This window comes from Nanorana parkeri, unplaced genomic scaffold (genome assembly GCF_000935625.1).
Source record: "Nanorana parkeri isolate BGI_ZX_2015 unplaced genomic scaffold, ASM93562v1 scaffold1933, whole genome shotgun sequence".
Classification (NCBI taxonomy): domain Eukaryota; kingdom Metazoa; phylum Chordata; class Amphibia; order Anura; family Dicroglossidae; genus Nanorana; species Nanorana parkeri.
In genome coordinates this window covers 126,888-141,294 of record NW_017308201.1, presented here as the reverse complement: position 1 = coordinate 141,294, position 14,407 = coordinate 126,888, and the positions used below count along the sequence as shown (strand labels likewise).

Below are 14,407 nucleotides of genomic sequence, written 5' to 3'. Positions count from 1 at the left end.
GGCGGCGGCACTTGAGGGGGGGGGGTCACGCAGCCAGCACATAAACACGATCGGCAGGCTATAGAGCCGACGATCGTGTGTATGTGAAACAGCCGGTAACGGCTCTTTACAATGGACAGGTTTTTTCTGCCTTAGCGCGCGCAAGCAGAAAAGAAACGCCAATGTGACTGCGCCGTCTGTCCGTTTTTTTGCAACGGGCGGACGGCAAGTGGTTAAAGAGACAAACATGGGAAAATGAGAGTGAATTTTAGAGATGTATTGAATATTATATTTTAATTGATTATTTTGTCCACAAATACACTTTTATAGTTTCAAAGGGCTTATTTATGTGTACTAATTTGTTGAGTGTGGACTACCTGCATCCGAGTAATTTAGGCCACATTCATGGAGATTAAAGTGACACTGAACACAGGCGTTAAAACTACAATCACAGATTTAGTTTACCAATTTGTATTGAGATTGTAGTCCATCATGGAGGGAACAAAAGCAGCCACCCTCCAGAAGGAAGGACAGTGTCAGTACCAATTCAGAGATGATTTGAGGATCTACAGCCGAGTGATACACAAATAAGATACATTTTTGTTAATAGTTAAGGTACTCAAATGCATTTTAGTGTTTAGTGTCACTAAAGATTGCAGCTTTTGTCGGAAGTATGAAGTATTAACTCTTATTCCAACTTGACTACATACTTTGTGCTAAACAGAGTCCCTCTTTTTTTTTTTTTTATCTTATAGGAAATAGAGGAAATGCATTCTGAGGGGGGGGCAGAATAGAGCAGTGGGGGGGGAGTGGAGGAAAGTAACTACATGCTGCTAGAGAGGGAACATTAAAGTAAACACGTTGCTATGACTTGGATGGGCACAGCATAGGCTTACATTAAATGCTTTTAAAATTCATGTAAACTGGTGCAAATAAACTTATGTCAAAACACAAACCGAAAAACAAAAATATATATATTTTTCACTCAGCATGCCAAGGGTCCTTGTTTCTTGTACATTTACCTTAAAGGACTGGCAGCATTTCCAGAGGTGTCGGTTCCTGGAATGAGATGCTTCTTTACAAGAAAATAAACAAAGCTTATCAATGGAGGTGACCTTTGAAGACAGATGAAATGATAAGACTGAGTAATGTGGGAGGAGGGGGGAGGCAGCAGACTTCCTATCTATTCAAAACAAGGACATCTGAACTCTCAGTTATACAACAATGCTGGAACACTGCATGGATTTCTTATGTAACACAACTGGAAATAACACGATATTCTATCTAGTTTAAAAGAAATTGGCTAATCATAAGTTTTTTTTCTACATCTCTTCAGCCTTATATGACCTTAAATGATGTCTCTTATTCCGATCTTCCTCTTCTTTCCCCATGTTTTCATGTGTCCGGCAGCGTGGTGCGGCAGCTCTCCGATCCAGCGCTGACTGCTCTGTCCCTCAGATCCAGCGGTGTCTGCATGCGGGTGCACGCGTCCATACTTACCTTGCGTCTCTGCTCGTCTCCCGGCCGAGAATCGGAACTGCGCATGCCCCAAGATCCTTTGCGGCCGTACAAACAGTCCCTGATTCTCGGCCCGGGAGCGAGCAATGATAACGAGGTAAGTTTAAAACTAGTTAAAGCGGGGTTTTTTTTTTTTTTTTTTACTTCTTGCCTATATCTACTGCTTGCTAGCAGTAGATATAGGCAAAAAAAACAGAGGGTTTAGAACCCCTTTAAGTAGGACATGCCTGTTTACTCCACCTATGGAGAACCTACAGAAGTATAAAAAAAATAACCACAGTACCAAGCAGATTTTGCTGTCTGCATTCATTTAAACAGAATGCAGGGAGAAGCAAAACTTTACAAAATGCCTGTGTGTATTGGGTTGTTTGGCTTCATATTGTTTTCATACAATGAGTGCCAGGGTGAAGTGGACCAAATGCTCCTCTGCTCCATATATACCTGAAAAATGTTTCCATATTGCAGTTGGGAGTACATAAAATTAACCTGTCAAGCTGGATCAATAAAAAAGAACAACACCTTAAAGCTGACATACCTGCAAGTGTCTCTGTTAATCTTTACATGACTTTCTCAGGGCCTGGGAAGTCCTTGATCCTAATCACCCAGAAATCATAGGCCTTGACTTAACCTAGACCTTGATAAAAACACTGGTTCTGCCATTCGACGGTCCAATGAAGAGTTTCACCACTACCCACTGAGGCCCCAGAACTGGAATGGTAAATGGCAGGGACAGGGTTTATCTATGTATCAAAGAAGAAGTTCAGACCTAAGTACAGAGTGCATTTAGAAACGAGGGGCTCCCTATGGATGCATACAAAATGACTTGAAGAATAACATAGTACCTGCAAACAAAGTTACCCGTACTTTGAGAGTATTGTTCATTTGAACACTTATGACCCATTAGGTCCTCTTTTAGGCTGGGTTCACACCTAGGCGTATCGAATATGAGCATTTGTCGAGCGTTTCGTGACGTGCGTTTTTACCGTGATTCGCAGTAAAAAAACTTGCGACAAACGTGCGTTTCCGAGGGCTACTTGGCTGTATCCCAATTGAAACGTGCGACAAAAACGCCCCAAAGAAGCTCCTGTACTTCTTTGGGCGTAGGACGTTTTGTAGCGCGTTCATACGGCCTGTAATACGCCCAGGTGTGAACCATACCCATAGGTAAAAATTTGGATTTCGGTGTTTGAGCGTTTTGCAGAGCGTTCGAACGCGCTACAAAACGCCCAGGTGTGAACCGGGCCTTAAAGATGCTAATAACAGAACAGCAACACTGACAAAGGACAACACAATGATTTTATTTTGTATTTCCCCACCACGGGCTTTCTGTGTTGTTTCCTTGTTCTCTTTTTGCATTTTTTAAGCCTAACCAATCCAGAAAATGGTCTTAAGAGTCCATAACAATTCAGCCAGTGAACACATAAAATGAATTTCTGTCTTCCCCTAAAGCTGATACACAGAGGAGGGTATCTGACAATTTGACCCTGCAGTGAGATTAATTGCCCAATGTCCCTGGCCTAAAATCTGATCTCTCGGATGTATGAATCTGTGCTGTTTGGGTCTCCTGCTGAGAGGAGGAACGGCTGTAGTGTGGCTGCAGGGGGAACTGACTCCGTCTACCACCAGTTTAGACAGGCTCATCTGGCTTTAATAAAATTTGTCACATTAAAAAGGGACTTTTCAGTTTAACGCAGAGCACCAGGCGTACTCCATGTACTAATGCGGGGCTCATGCATACTTTTACAAGTTTTTCCTCTGACAGTCATGCCATTAACAATTAGCACATCAGAGAAAATGCTAAAGAGTTATTTAATAATATAAACCAGTATAATATAAAAAATTATGGCAAGAGGCTATCAATACAACATAATAATAGAAGCCCACAGAAGTAGGAAAAAGGTGTGCATGCACAAACAATCTGTCTTCATGGAAAACAGTCTTCAGACTGGCTATGCCATAAACAAGCACCCTCAGTTTGGCATGGCATACAAATTTAAAGTGTATGTATAGCCAAAACCTGTATTTTACTTTTGGGTAGGGAAGGGTTGAAACCTCAACCAGGTTTTTTTGTCTATATGCCATTGGGGAAATTTCCCTTTATTTCCCGTCATAGGGATGCAAAAGGACTTAAAGCAAATCCCCCAAAGTAAGGAGAATCCCTCTCTTAGACATTTGTCCTGTAAACAGGTGTCCCCACTGGAAGATTTCCCTTCCCCTCTAAAATGTCAGTCTTTCAAATTTCCTCTTGAAAACAGAGGATCATACCTCTCTTCCCCACTATGTCTAAAACGACAAAAAAAAAAAAAGCTTTTTTTTTCCTAGAGAAGGGAGCCTAAGGGCTAGTTCACACCAAGCGCATTCCAGAGGCAGAGCAGTTACAGAACGGATCAAAACTGCATCCAATGTATTCCAACAGTATTTTGGGCTCTAGTCCACACCGCAGCGTTCAGTTCCAGAGCATGTAAAAAACTGCAGCAAGTCCAATTTTTCCAGCTCTGGAACGCATGCCAACGCATCAAAAACGCATGCAAACGCCCTGGAACGCACTAAAGCCCATTTTAGACAAAAAAATATTTTTTTTACAAAAACGAGTCAAAAAATCGGCACAACACACTGCACTGCGTGTGCAGAAACTCATGCAGATCTGGTCTGCTTTGGTGTGAACAAACCCTAAGAGAAGTGAGCCAGCTGGTCTGCAGGGTAGCAATAGTAATAAGATGATTTTTTATCAAATCTGCCCCAAAACGATTTTCAACCAACTTAGCTTAACGTTAGCATTTTTGGTTAAGATCATTTTGTTGTTCCCCAGCAGCTGCAGGTATCGGCCACTTCCGGGTGTGTTAAATACCTCCCGCCGCAGGTTGTGGTTTCCCCCACTAGCTATGAAAACCCTAATAATGGACTTCTCTTATTTGCTCCCTTTTGCCTCGTTAAATATACCCTTATCTATAACAATATACTGTTCTTTATTTATATATCATATAATATAGATTTTGAAATCATGACCAGGTTTTAAGATTTGGAGGTGGAGAGATTTAAAGGAGTTTTTTCCTATTCCTATATTTTGTTAAATATTACTTTTGCTTGAAGCTAATGGACAGCTTGGCTAACTGTGAAACTACCCGAGTCTAAAAGCTAGTAATGCAATGAAGTATACGTACCCAAAAAATTGTATACAATAAATACAGCACATTTAGATAAGTAACAGATTTTCTTAGTGCTGCAAAATACTGTTTGCTTTTTTAATTGCGAACATAGGCTATTATTTTTTACTCTTCAGCCGAGTTTGCTAGTGCTTTACTCTAGGTAGTTCAGCAATTTGGGTACCACTTTCTAAAAAAGGGAGAAACTCATCATGCAACCAACATGAGAGATGAAAATATCAATGAACTCGGAGCAAGGCTGGTTCAGGAGGCCTATTCTATCCCGGACTTCAATGCTAGATAAACAGTTCTGTGACCATTGCTCAACAGACTGGTAACAATGCTGAAACAGCAGCCCGCACCCTCTGTGGAAGAGTTGATAGAAATCAATGCTCTTTATAAAAGGTCAAGTACAATAGAAGCCCTGACTGCCACAATGATGATTTTCTATCATAGCAATAACTGGGTCATTTTAAAAGATAGCCTTTGAGTTTCCTAATTTAGCATCTGACAGAAATCCTAAGTCCTGTTAGGTTTACAGACTGATATTTATGCCAAAAGATAGTTATTATACCTCCTAACCACTGCAGAATTTGTTGTTACTGTATAGATTATTATTATTTTTTTTTGTGTATGAGAACCCAATGTCACCCAAGGGCATTTTGCATTTAAAACTGGCCATACAGCAGTAGAATTTCATTGGAAAATACTTGTTTTAGAATGTTTGTTCGATTTTCTAATAGTTAATGGGGTAAAAATGACAATCAATGGAAATTAATTCTCAGAATAGCAAAATTCTAACAGTAAATGTAGTTTAAACAGTAAAGAGATACGGATGCTTATCTGTCTGGACATGACATTCGCCTACCTATGCGTAGCGCTTTACAATATAAGGAAGACATTGTAGTTACAATATAAATCAAGACAAAATGGTAAGGAGGGCCCTGCCTGTAAGAGCTTACAATCTAAAAGGGAGGGGCAAGTGATACAGGAGGTGGTAGCTGTGTGGGGATGAATTGTTTGAGAAAGTGATTGTTCAGTGGTTAGGTTGGAGGTGGGATAGGCTTCCCTGAAGAGATGAGTCTTTAGGGATCGTCTAAAGGCAGACAGACAACTTGGGGTAAGGAGTTCCAAAGGTAGGGAGAGACTCTAGAGAAGTCCTGGAAACGAGAAGTGACAGCTAAGGCAGTTGTAGATTAGGCATTCTAGGAGTTTGATGGAGGGAAACATGTCAGTAGAGAGGAAAGATTTAAAATGTGAGTAAGAGAGTGTAGGATAGAGTAAGAGGGTGACCAAAGTAGTGGTGAGGGAACAGTGTCCATGGGGCAAGTAGTGAGGCGGGTGTCAGAGAAAAGCTTTGTAACCTCCTATGTAGTCACAGGGTCAGAAGAGGAAAGTAAAAAAATGTGATGGTGGATATGGTACATTAACTGGGGAAGGTGACTGAACAATGGAGATCTCATCCCGAATTGCGTCTATCTTGGTTTTTAAATGAATGGCTTTGTCCTGGGCAGTGAGAGAGTTAGTGGGTGGAGGTGGCGGGGGACATAGTAGAGAGTTAAAGGTAGAAAAGAGTTGATGATGACTGGATGTGTTAATGAGAGTGACAAAATAAATCTGTTTGGTAGCACGGAGGGAGGAATTATATTTTAGGAGGGCAGCTTTATACAGGGTGGAGTCTTGCAGAGACTTAGTTTTACGCCACACTCCCTCAAGACCACGACTATGTCTCTTAAGATTTCTGGTACCTTCTGTTTGCCTTAGTTGTAGTGGATGCAGCTTAAGTCTGTGTGGAGTGAAAGGAGCCAAGGTGTCTAGGGAGGATGAGAGTGAGCTGTTGAAGACAGATGTAGCCAGCTCAAGGCAGGACAGGAGTGAGATTTTGACATAGAGGTAGTCAGTAGCACAGTAGAGAAGAGAATGGTTGAGGTGTCGAAGGTTTCTCAGAGTAAGAGTGAAACTGACAAGGTTGTGGTCTGAGAGAGGAAAAGGGGTGATGGAGAGGCTGCAAGCAGTGTATAGGCGAGAGAACACAAGATCAAGTATGTTGCCATGAGAGTGAGTAGGAGTATATGTTCATTGTGTTAGGTCAAAAGAAGAGGTTAGGTTGAGAAGTTGGGTGGTGGCCAGGGTTTTAATGTTATTAGCAATGTTAAAGTCACACAGAATAATAGTGGGTATTTCAGAGGAGAGAAAGTAGGGTAGGCAGGCAGGAAAATCCTCAAACAAGCAAGATACCGTTCCAGGAGGCCGATAGATTACAGCAATCCTCAGAGAAACTGGAGAAAAGAGGCGAATACTGTGGGCTTCAAAAGAGGAAAGGGATAAAGAGGGAGGTGAAGGCAGACATTGAAAAGTGCATTGCCGGGATAGAAGGATTCCCACTTCACCGCCTTTCCGTCCACTGGATCTGGAAGCATGTGTCCAATGGAGGTCACCATGGTAGAGGGCAGCAGGGGAGGAAGAGTCAGATTCCTGAAGCCAGGTTTCAGTAACAGCAAGCAGGTTAAAAGGAGTTGGAGATAAGAAGGTCATGGACAGCGGTGAGTTTGTTACAGACAGACCGGCATTCCAGAGGGCACATGAAAAAGGAGGACCGGCTCTAAGAAGCAGGGGAATAGAAATTAGGGTGTGTGGATTGCAGCTGTTGCCAGAGGAAAGGTCTAGGGGGTGAATATTAGAAAACAGAGGGCTAGGATTGGGAGAAATATCCCCAGGCATCAGAAGCAGAAGGGTGAGTGAAGTGAGATGAGAACGAGCTTTATATGAGCGCACATGCCCCAGTATCCTGGAGGTAGCCCTAGCATGTGATTTCAGCATGAGCAGGAGGTGATGAGTGCAGTAGTAGGGAGAGGGCAGGAGAAAGGGTAAAATATATAAGAAAGGTAGATGGGGAAAACAGGATCACCTGCAGTCTGTCAGGAGCTCTGTTATATATTTGTGCCTTCTCTAAGTGCCCTGATGACACGTATTTTAAAATAGACATTGCAAAAGTCCCTATCCCCACTAGCAAATGTGCCTTCCCCATAATGACATCTAAAATGTATATGACTATGGGGTGGGGGAATGTATACCAGTTAATCATTTAGGAAATGTTAAAAGACACATGGGATCAAAGAGCAAACATGTCACACATGTCAGACAGGCATAGGCCATAAAGATAACATCGCCTTTTAAACAAACAAAACAGGGAAGTATATATCAAATATAGGCATCAAATATACAGCTGTAGGTAAAAATCACAAGAAATGTGGAGCAAATATTAAATGTAAATACCATTGCAGAAATGTTTCAGCAGACAGACAGCAGTTCAAGCAGGGTGGAGCCTACAAACCTAACATGCGTTTGTTAACCCCTTCATGACTGAGGCCCTTTTTTCATTGGGGGGGGCGGCCCCTTCTTCGGGACGCAGAAGCGATCTGGCGACAGGTAAGTCGCCAGGATCGCTTCTGTTGTAAAGCCGACAGTCGGCTCTACAAGTTTAAACAGACTCCCGGCGGCAAAAGTCGACGGGAGTCTGTTTAAACAGCCCCGATGCTGGCGACGTACACTGTACGTCGTCAGTCACGAAGGGGTTAAAGTGGACCGTTACATCAGTAGAACATTACTGGGAAATCTCACGAGATCACAGAGAAAGGCATTTTCCTCCCCTGTGATGACTTGCATGGTCACATGTCCTAGTCACATGTGCCAGAGTTCCAGGTAGGAAAGTGAGATATATTAACCTTCCCTTAGTAAAAATGGCCACTGTGAGGTAAATGGGGAGGAAAAGAAAAATAAGGAATGCAAAGAATAAAAACCCTGCAATTATTTATAAGTATCTGTTTGTAGATTGTCATTACTAAAGGTGAGTGGGGTAAGTGTTTTTCCCCAAAGTTCTCCTAAGGGTCACGGGAGGACACAAACTAGCGTCCTCCCGTGACTCAAAGCTCAGTATACCGCGAGCTACAGCTTGCGATATACTGAGACCGCCGCAGACGGGACGGATCCCGACATTACGGTGGAGATCCACCCAGCTGCGAGAGTGACAGCTGGCTCTGCCTATCTAGAGGCAGAGCCAGCTGTACACGCCCCCCTCTCACGTCCGTTCCGCCAGTCAGCGCTGGAAGATGGGATCAGGGGAATCCCTGCAGGGAGTCGTGAGTGACAGTCACTGCTCTCTGCAGGGACATGATCGAGAAGTGAGCGAGCGACGCTATGTGTTTGCTCACTTCCCGATCTATTGAGCCGACGTGCGACAGTTTCATTGTCACACGTCGGCTCGAACTATGAGGTTGAGTGAAAATTACTCACCTCATAGTTCTCCTTTAAGCTCTGTTTTTTTCCTCCATAACACAAGTGGCATCCGTTCCATTCGGCTCCAGATCAGCAAGGGGTCCATTTCATGGATCTCCTGCTGATCTGGAGTGGACACCGCCCATGTGAAAAGGACCTTACATGCTTAGGGAACTCGAAGGTTTACGTTAAAAACACCATAAAAATGAAAAGGTGACTATTTGTCAGCTTTCCTGGCTTTGTTTTAGCTTGTCCCAAACAAAGTCACTTTTGCTAAACAGCTTTGTCTGTATGTAAAAAATAAACAACATACATAATACAATCGTTATATTATTATCTGCACACAGTTATCAGAATACAATATTTTGGTTGAAGCATAAGGAAATCATTGGGAACATGTTACATCCTATCCAAGAAATCTGTACCTATGTTAAGGTTAACACTATGTTAAAGTGCCCCTGTCATTATAGTAGGGCTGCAACAACTAATCGACATAATCGATTATAATCGATTATTGAAAAAGTTGTCAATTTTTTCAATAATCGATTAATCGGCTTCCGATCAGTTGGCCCTGTTCACGGCCATTCGATATTCTGCATTCATTGCTGTATAATTTTACACTTTCCTTTTACTATATTGCACACCACACTATTTTTTTTACTTCCACCGCTCCCAGCTTGCTCCTGTGATGGAGTGCAATCTCAATACAAACTAGTAGTCCATCACTGGACCCATTTTTTAAAATGTATTTTATTATTTATCCGATTAACCGATTAATCGAACTTAATAATCGGCTAACTAATCGATTTTGAAAATAATCGTTAGCTGCAGCTCTACATTATAGGGTCAATAATAAACTAAAGCCAGCCGGTCAATGGCAATGCCATGTACTTTCCTTTCCAGTGGCGTGCGTCCTAACACCCCTATAGTGGCACTTCTATATAAAAGACCTCTTACAACAATGTTAACATTTCTTCAACTGAATTGTGAATCGCAGATATAGTGGCATGAATGGTAGTTACCTGTGGTCAATTACTGTAACATTGGAAGGTGGGATTCCTAAAGCCGCACAGCTCTGAATGAATTCTTTCTTACGAGTCTCCCCTTGATTGTAGTAATTTCCTGAGAATAATAAATATCTGAGCTTACTTCCCTTGTTTGTTATTACAGCAGTACTAGCTCCAAACCAATCTTGCATATCACTTAGAAAACTTTGTCAATCCAGTAATAGTGACCCTTTTTATAAAAACTGGAGAGAAGAGGGTTCAGTGGCAAAAGGGTGAAGATGTCCTAGTTACCAATCAGGTCAAATCAGGAAAGTGACTTCTGAATGGCTTACAGCTCTTTACCAATAAGTTTATGTTAAGCTGGCCATACACCATTAGAATTTTGCTTAATATTTTGGGGTCAAATAAACTATCGTTTTCGACCATACTGACTAGGGATGCACCAATACTGGTATTTTGGCACCGGGTACCGATAATTTTTTTCCGGTACTCACCGATACCAATTACCGAGTACTGGAAGTCCCATTCAGGAAGCCAGGTGGCGTGTAATGACTCGCCGCCTGGCTTCCTGATAAGCCGGGAAGTGTGTAAAGACTCGCCACCCGGCTTCCCGATTAACAAGAAAGTCGTCCCATACGAATCCCTCAGTGCGGATCACTGTCCCCTCTCACCTCGGCATGTCCAGCCTGTCACCCCCGGGGCCCTCTCCAGCCAGGAGCGGCCTTCCTTCATCCGGCCAATCATGGAAGCCCGGCGCCGTGTGATGGCCTGGCGCCCTTTCTGATTGGCCGGGAGGCCGGCTCCATGCTCCCTCATCATGAGGGAGCATGAAGCCGTCTCCCGGCCAATCAGAATGCCGGGCGCTGCATCATTACACAGCGCCTGGCTTCCTGCATGGCTAGCTTCCCGACCATCGAGAAGCCGGGCAGCGCGTCATTATACGCTACCCGGTTTCCTGATTGGCCGGGATGTCGGCTCCATGCTCTCTCATCACAAGTGACGAGAGAGCATGGAGCCGATTCCCGGCCAATCAAGAAACCGTGCAGCGTGTAATGACGCGCTGCCCGGTTTCCTGATACAGGAAGTATCGGGCTAGGCATCGGAGCGAGTACTCGTACTCGCCCAAATACTCGATATCGGCACCGATAAGAAAGAAAATAGAAGGAGCAGGATGAAGAAATGTTTCTCTAACAGACAAGATTCTAACAGTGGATGTGGTTTGCATTCAGAAAACTCAGTTCATTCCGATTTTGAAAGTTAAGATCAAATTTATAATGACATTCTACAAGTCTCTGATGGCATTATCAAATGTTCTGAGGAGACTTTTCATATGAAAGTTCACATGAAAATCTACCAGCGTATGGCCAGCCTAAAGTAGGGTATCCACGGGAAGAGTTTCCAACTAACTTTGCTATGAAAAATCTCGTTGCAACATTCGATAACGCCATCAGAGATTTGACGAATGTTGTTTGAAATGTCTTTGTTTTCCATTTTGATTTAGCATTCGATTTTGAAATGAATGTAGTTTCCCGAAGAAAAAGCACATTCACTGTTGGAATTTTGTTCAACTGAGAAAAAAAATTCCAACGTGCTTCTTCAAATTTTTTTGCCGTTGCACTCGTAATCAATCATTGATTTGACCCTATCAACTATTGGAAAGTCAAACAAACATTCTGAAATCAATTTTGTTCATTCAATTTTCCTTCATATACCTTGCTTTAGTTCTCTATTTGTATTCATGGCCCACCCAATTTTTGCATGCAACTACTATCTTGCAGAGCTTTGAATTCAACAGAAAAAAAAAGCCAAAGTCTCCATTCGCACCTATTCACAAGTTGTTTTTTCCCCCAGGCGTCTGCAGCATCTAGTGTAAATACTCATTTTGTTTCTTGTCTTTGTTTTATAATGAAGCTCAACTAATTCCAGTAAACTTTAACCAACAATATATAAATAATGAAGCGGTTTCATTAAAATAGTTTAAAATGAACTATGGAGATGTCAAAAATAGACAAGACTAGTAACGTACAAATGATTTTTTGTCCTAAATCTTGAGATAATTATCCTCTGTGCAAAAAAAAACAGAAGAAAAGCTGATGTCAAATCAGGAAATTAAAAAAGCAAAACCGCATGATCTCATTAGTGGCTTATTACTGGGGGCTCTGAAGTCCTGTAATACTTAAATGCTTAGAAAACTTTTTCAGCTCTTTGAAACTCCATGTAATTCATAGTAGGAACAGGACTGAATTTCTGCACAGCCAATGGTCGATACCATAGGAGAGCTGGGCTACACTGGATGGCACATGGGTACCATACACCAGATTGCTGACTGTCACTAACAGATTCCCATGATGGGAATTTATCAAAACGGAAGCAGACAAAATCTTTAGCAGCTTTACACGGAAACCAATCAGCTTCTTTTATTTTCAAAGCTTAAGTGAACAAACTGAAGAGGGAAGCTGATTAGTTACTATGGGCAACTGCCCCAGATTCTGTCTGATCCAGCTTTAATAAATCCCCCTCTCCATGTATAATAGAAGGTTCCAGGCTGATGCCCTTAATGCCAGCGTGGCTGCATCTTCATTACTGTTGTCCCTTCACAGTTTCTATTGGTGGAATGATGTACTGACAGGTCTATACAGTTAGTACCAAACTGGTAGGGGAGGAGGGTGCCAGCTTACCAGCCCTTGTTGTTTTCAGCCACAGCAAGCCTTGTGTGACTATGTTTTGTGTTCATGTGAAATGTACATCGAACGCAGGCCAGCAGATTCCCACTTACTTCAATGGTGTTGTGTGGATAACAATCCTGAGGCTAGGTTGGACCTGCTTTGTATTGTTTCTTTGGATTCAGTAGGTCCCATTAAGATATGCTTGTTTTGCAGACAAAGGAGGTAAAACGCTCAGATGTATGTATTTGAGCAGAACTACTTTCAAATGCAAAAGGAAGCTTTTGACAACAGCGCCCATCAACACAAGTCTTTAAAGTATAACTAAATGCACAACTTTTTTTTTTTAGATTTGGATAGCGTTTTGAGGGGCTAAGAACCCATGTCAGATTTTTAATACAGCGTCATCGTTAGGAAGATGCACTCTCTCAATAGCTGCCCATACACCTTACAACCATCGCACAACTTTCGTTGTGCGATGGATGTAAGGCCATTAAAATTTCAGGACAGGCAGATCGTACTTACGATCATCGCAGGCCCTGGCCGCTGAGGGGAGGGCTTCCGATGATTGCAGTGCTTAGCAGGCAGTGTGCGATTGCGCACACCAGACCATGCCACATTCGTCTTCCGAGCACGCCACCAAACCGCCGAAAATCGTACGATTTTCGGCAGGTTTTCCAGCGTGCTCGGAAGACGAAAGTCATGCGGCCTTACAGTAGAAGTGGTCGCACGCTGCCCATACACCTGCCGATTATCGTACGATCGCGGGATTACCCGCAATTATCGTATGATAATCGGCAGGTGTATGGGCACCTTAACTGTTCTGATCACCCATGTTTACAGGAATGACAGTGAGGGGAAATCCAACATTTTGAGTGGCCACCAGAACAGGACTAAAGGGAAAACCATCCAATTGGGACACTTGTTCTTGTTACAACTGTTTAAGAAGGAATTTCAATCACATTGCAAAGATATCCTCTTACTTCCTGTGAAGACGACAGGACATGAAGGGATATCTCTTTGAGACACAGATACAGCAGTGTTAACCCTCCCTTATTGGCCCATAGAATCAATAGGAGTGAACAGATATCACACATTTTAATGTGCTACTATGACTAAGCAGTCAATGGAGTAAGGAGAAAGGCACACTTGGCCTGGGGGGAGAAAGAAGAAATGCGGTCCTGGGATGAGATTACACGGCAGCACATGTATAAACGGACGTTGAACAATCATTTCATTTATAGCGGAAATGTTTCCGGTGCAACCCACCAGGACAGATTGATGGAAGTGGCTGTGTGACACAAGCATAAAATGTAATTGGACATGGATGGATAGATATATATATGTTTATCAATTTACAAAATGCAAAGTGAATGAACAGAAGAAAAATCTAAATCAATATTTGGTGTGACTACCCTTTTTCTTCAAACTAGCATAAATTCTTACACTTGCACAAAGTCAGGGGTTTTGTAGGATTAGAGTCAGGTGTATGATTACCAATTATACCAAGCAGGCGCTAATGATCACAAATTTAATATGTAGGTTGAAACACAGTCATTAAAGGGGTTATAAACCCTCCGTTTTTTTTGCTTATATCTACTGCTAGCAAGCAGTAGATATAGGCAAGAAGTGTAAAAAAAAACAAAAAAAAAACGCTTAAAATCCTTTTAAACTTACCTCGTTATCGCCGCTCGTTCCCACGCTGAGAATCAGGAACTGCTCGTACGGCCGCAAAGGATCTTGGGGCGGGCGCATGCGCAGTTCCGATTCTCGGCCAGGAGACGAGCAGAGACGCAAGGGAAATCTATGGCACCCATCACCT

The 14,407-nt window shown here is 42.5% G+C and overlaps 1 protein-coding gene across 1 annotated transcript in view; it reads right to left on the bottom strand.

Moving 5' to 3' along the window:
* PIGL (phosphatidylinositol glycan anchor biosynthesis class L) overlaps positions 1 to 14,407 on the bottom strand; it is a 101,240-nt gene that overhangs the window by 83,665 nt on the left and 3,168 nt on the right. The window contains exon 2 of the mRNA XM_018572083.1: positions 9,938 to 10,037. Within this exon, the coding sequence (XP_018427585.1) occupies positions 9,938 to 10,037 (100 nt within the window). The remainder of the gene's footprint in view (positions 1 to 9,937; positions 10,038 to 14,407) is intronic.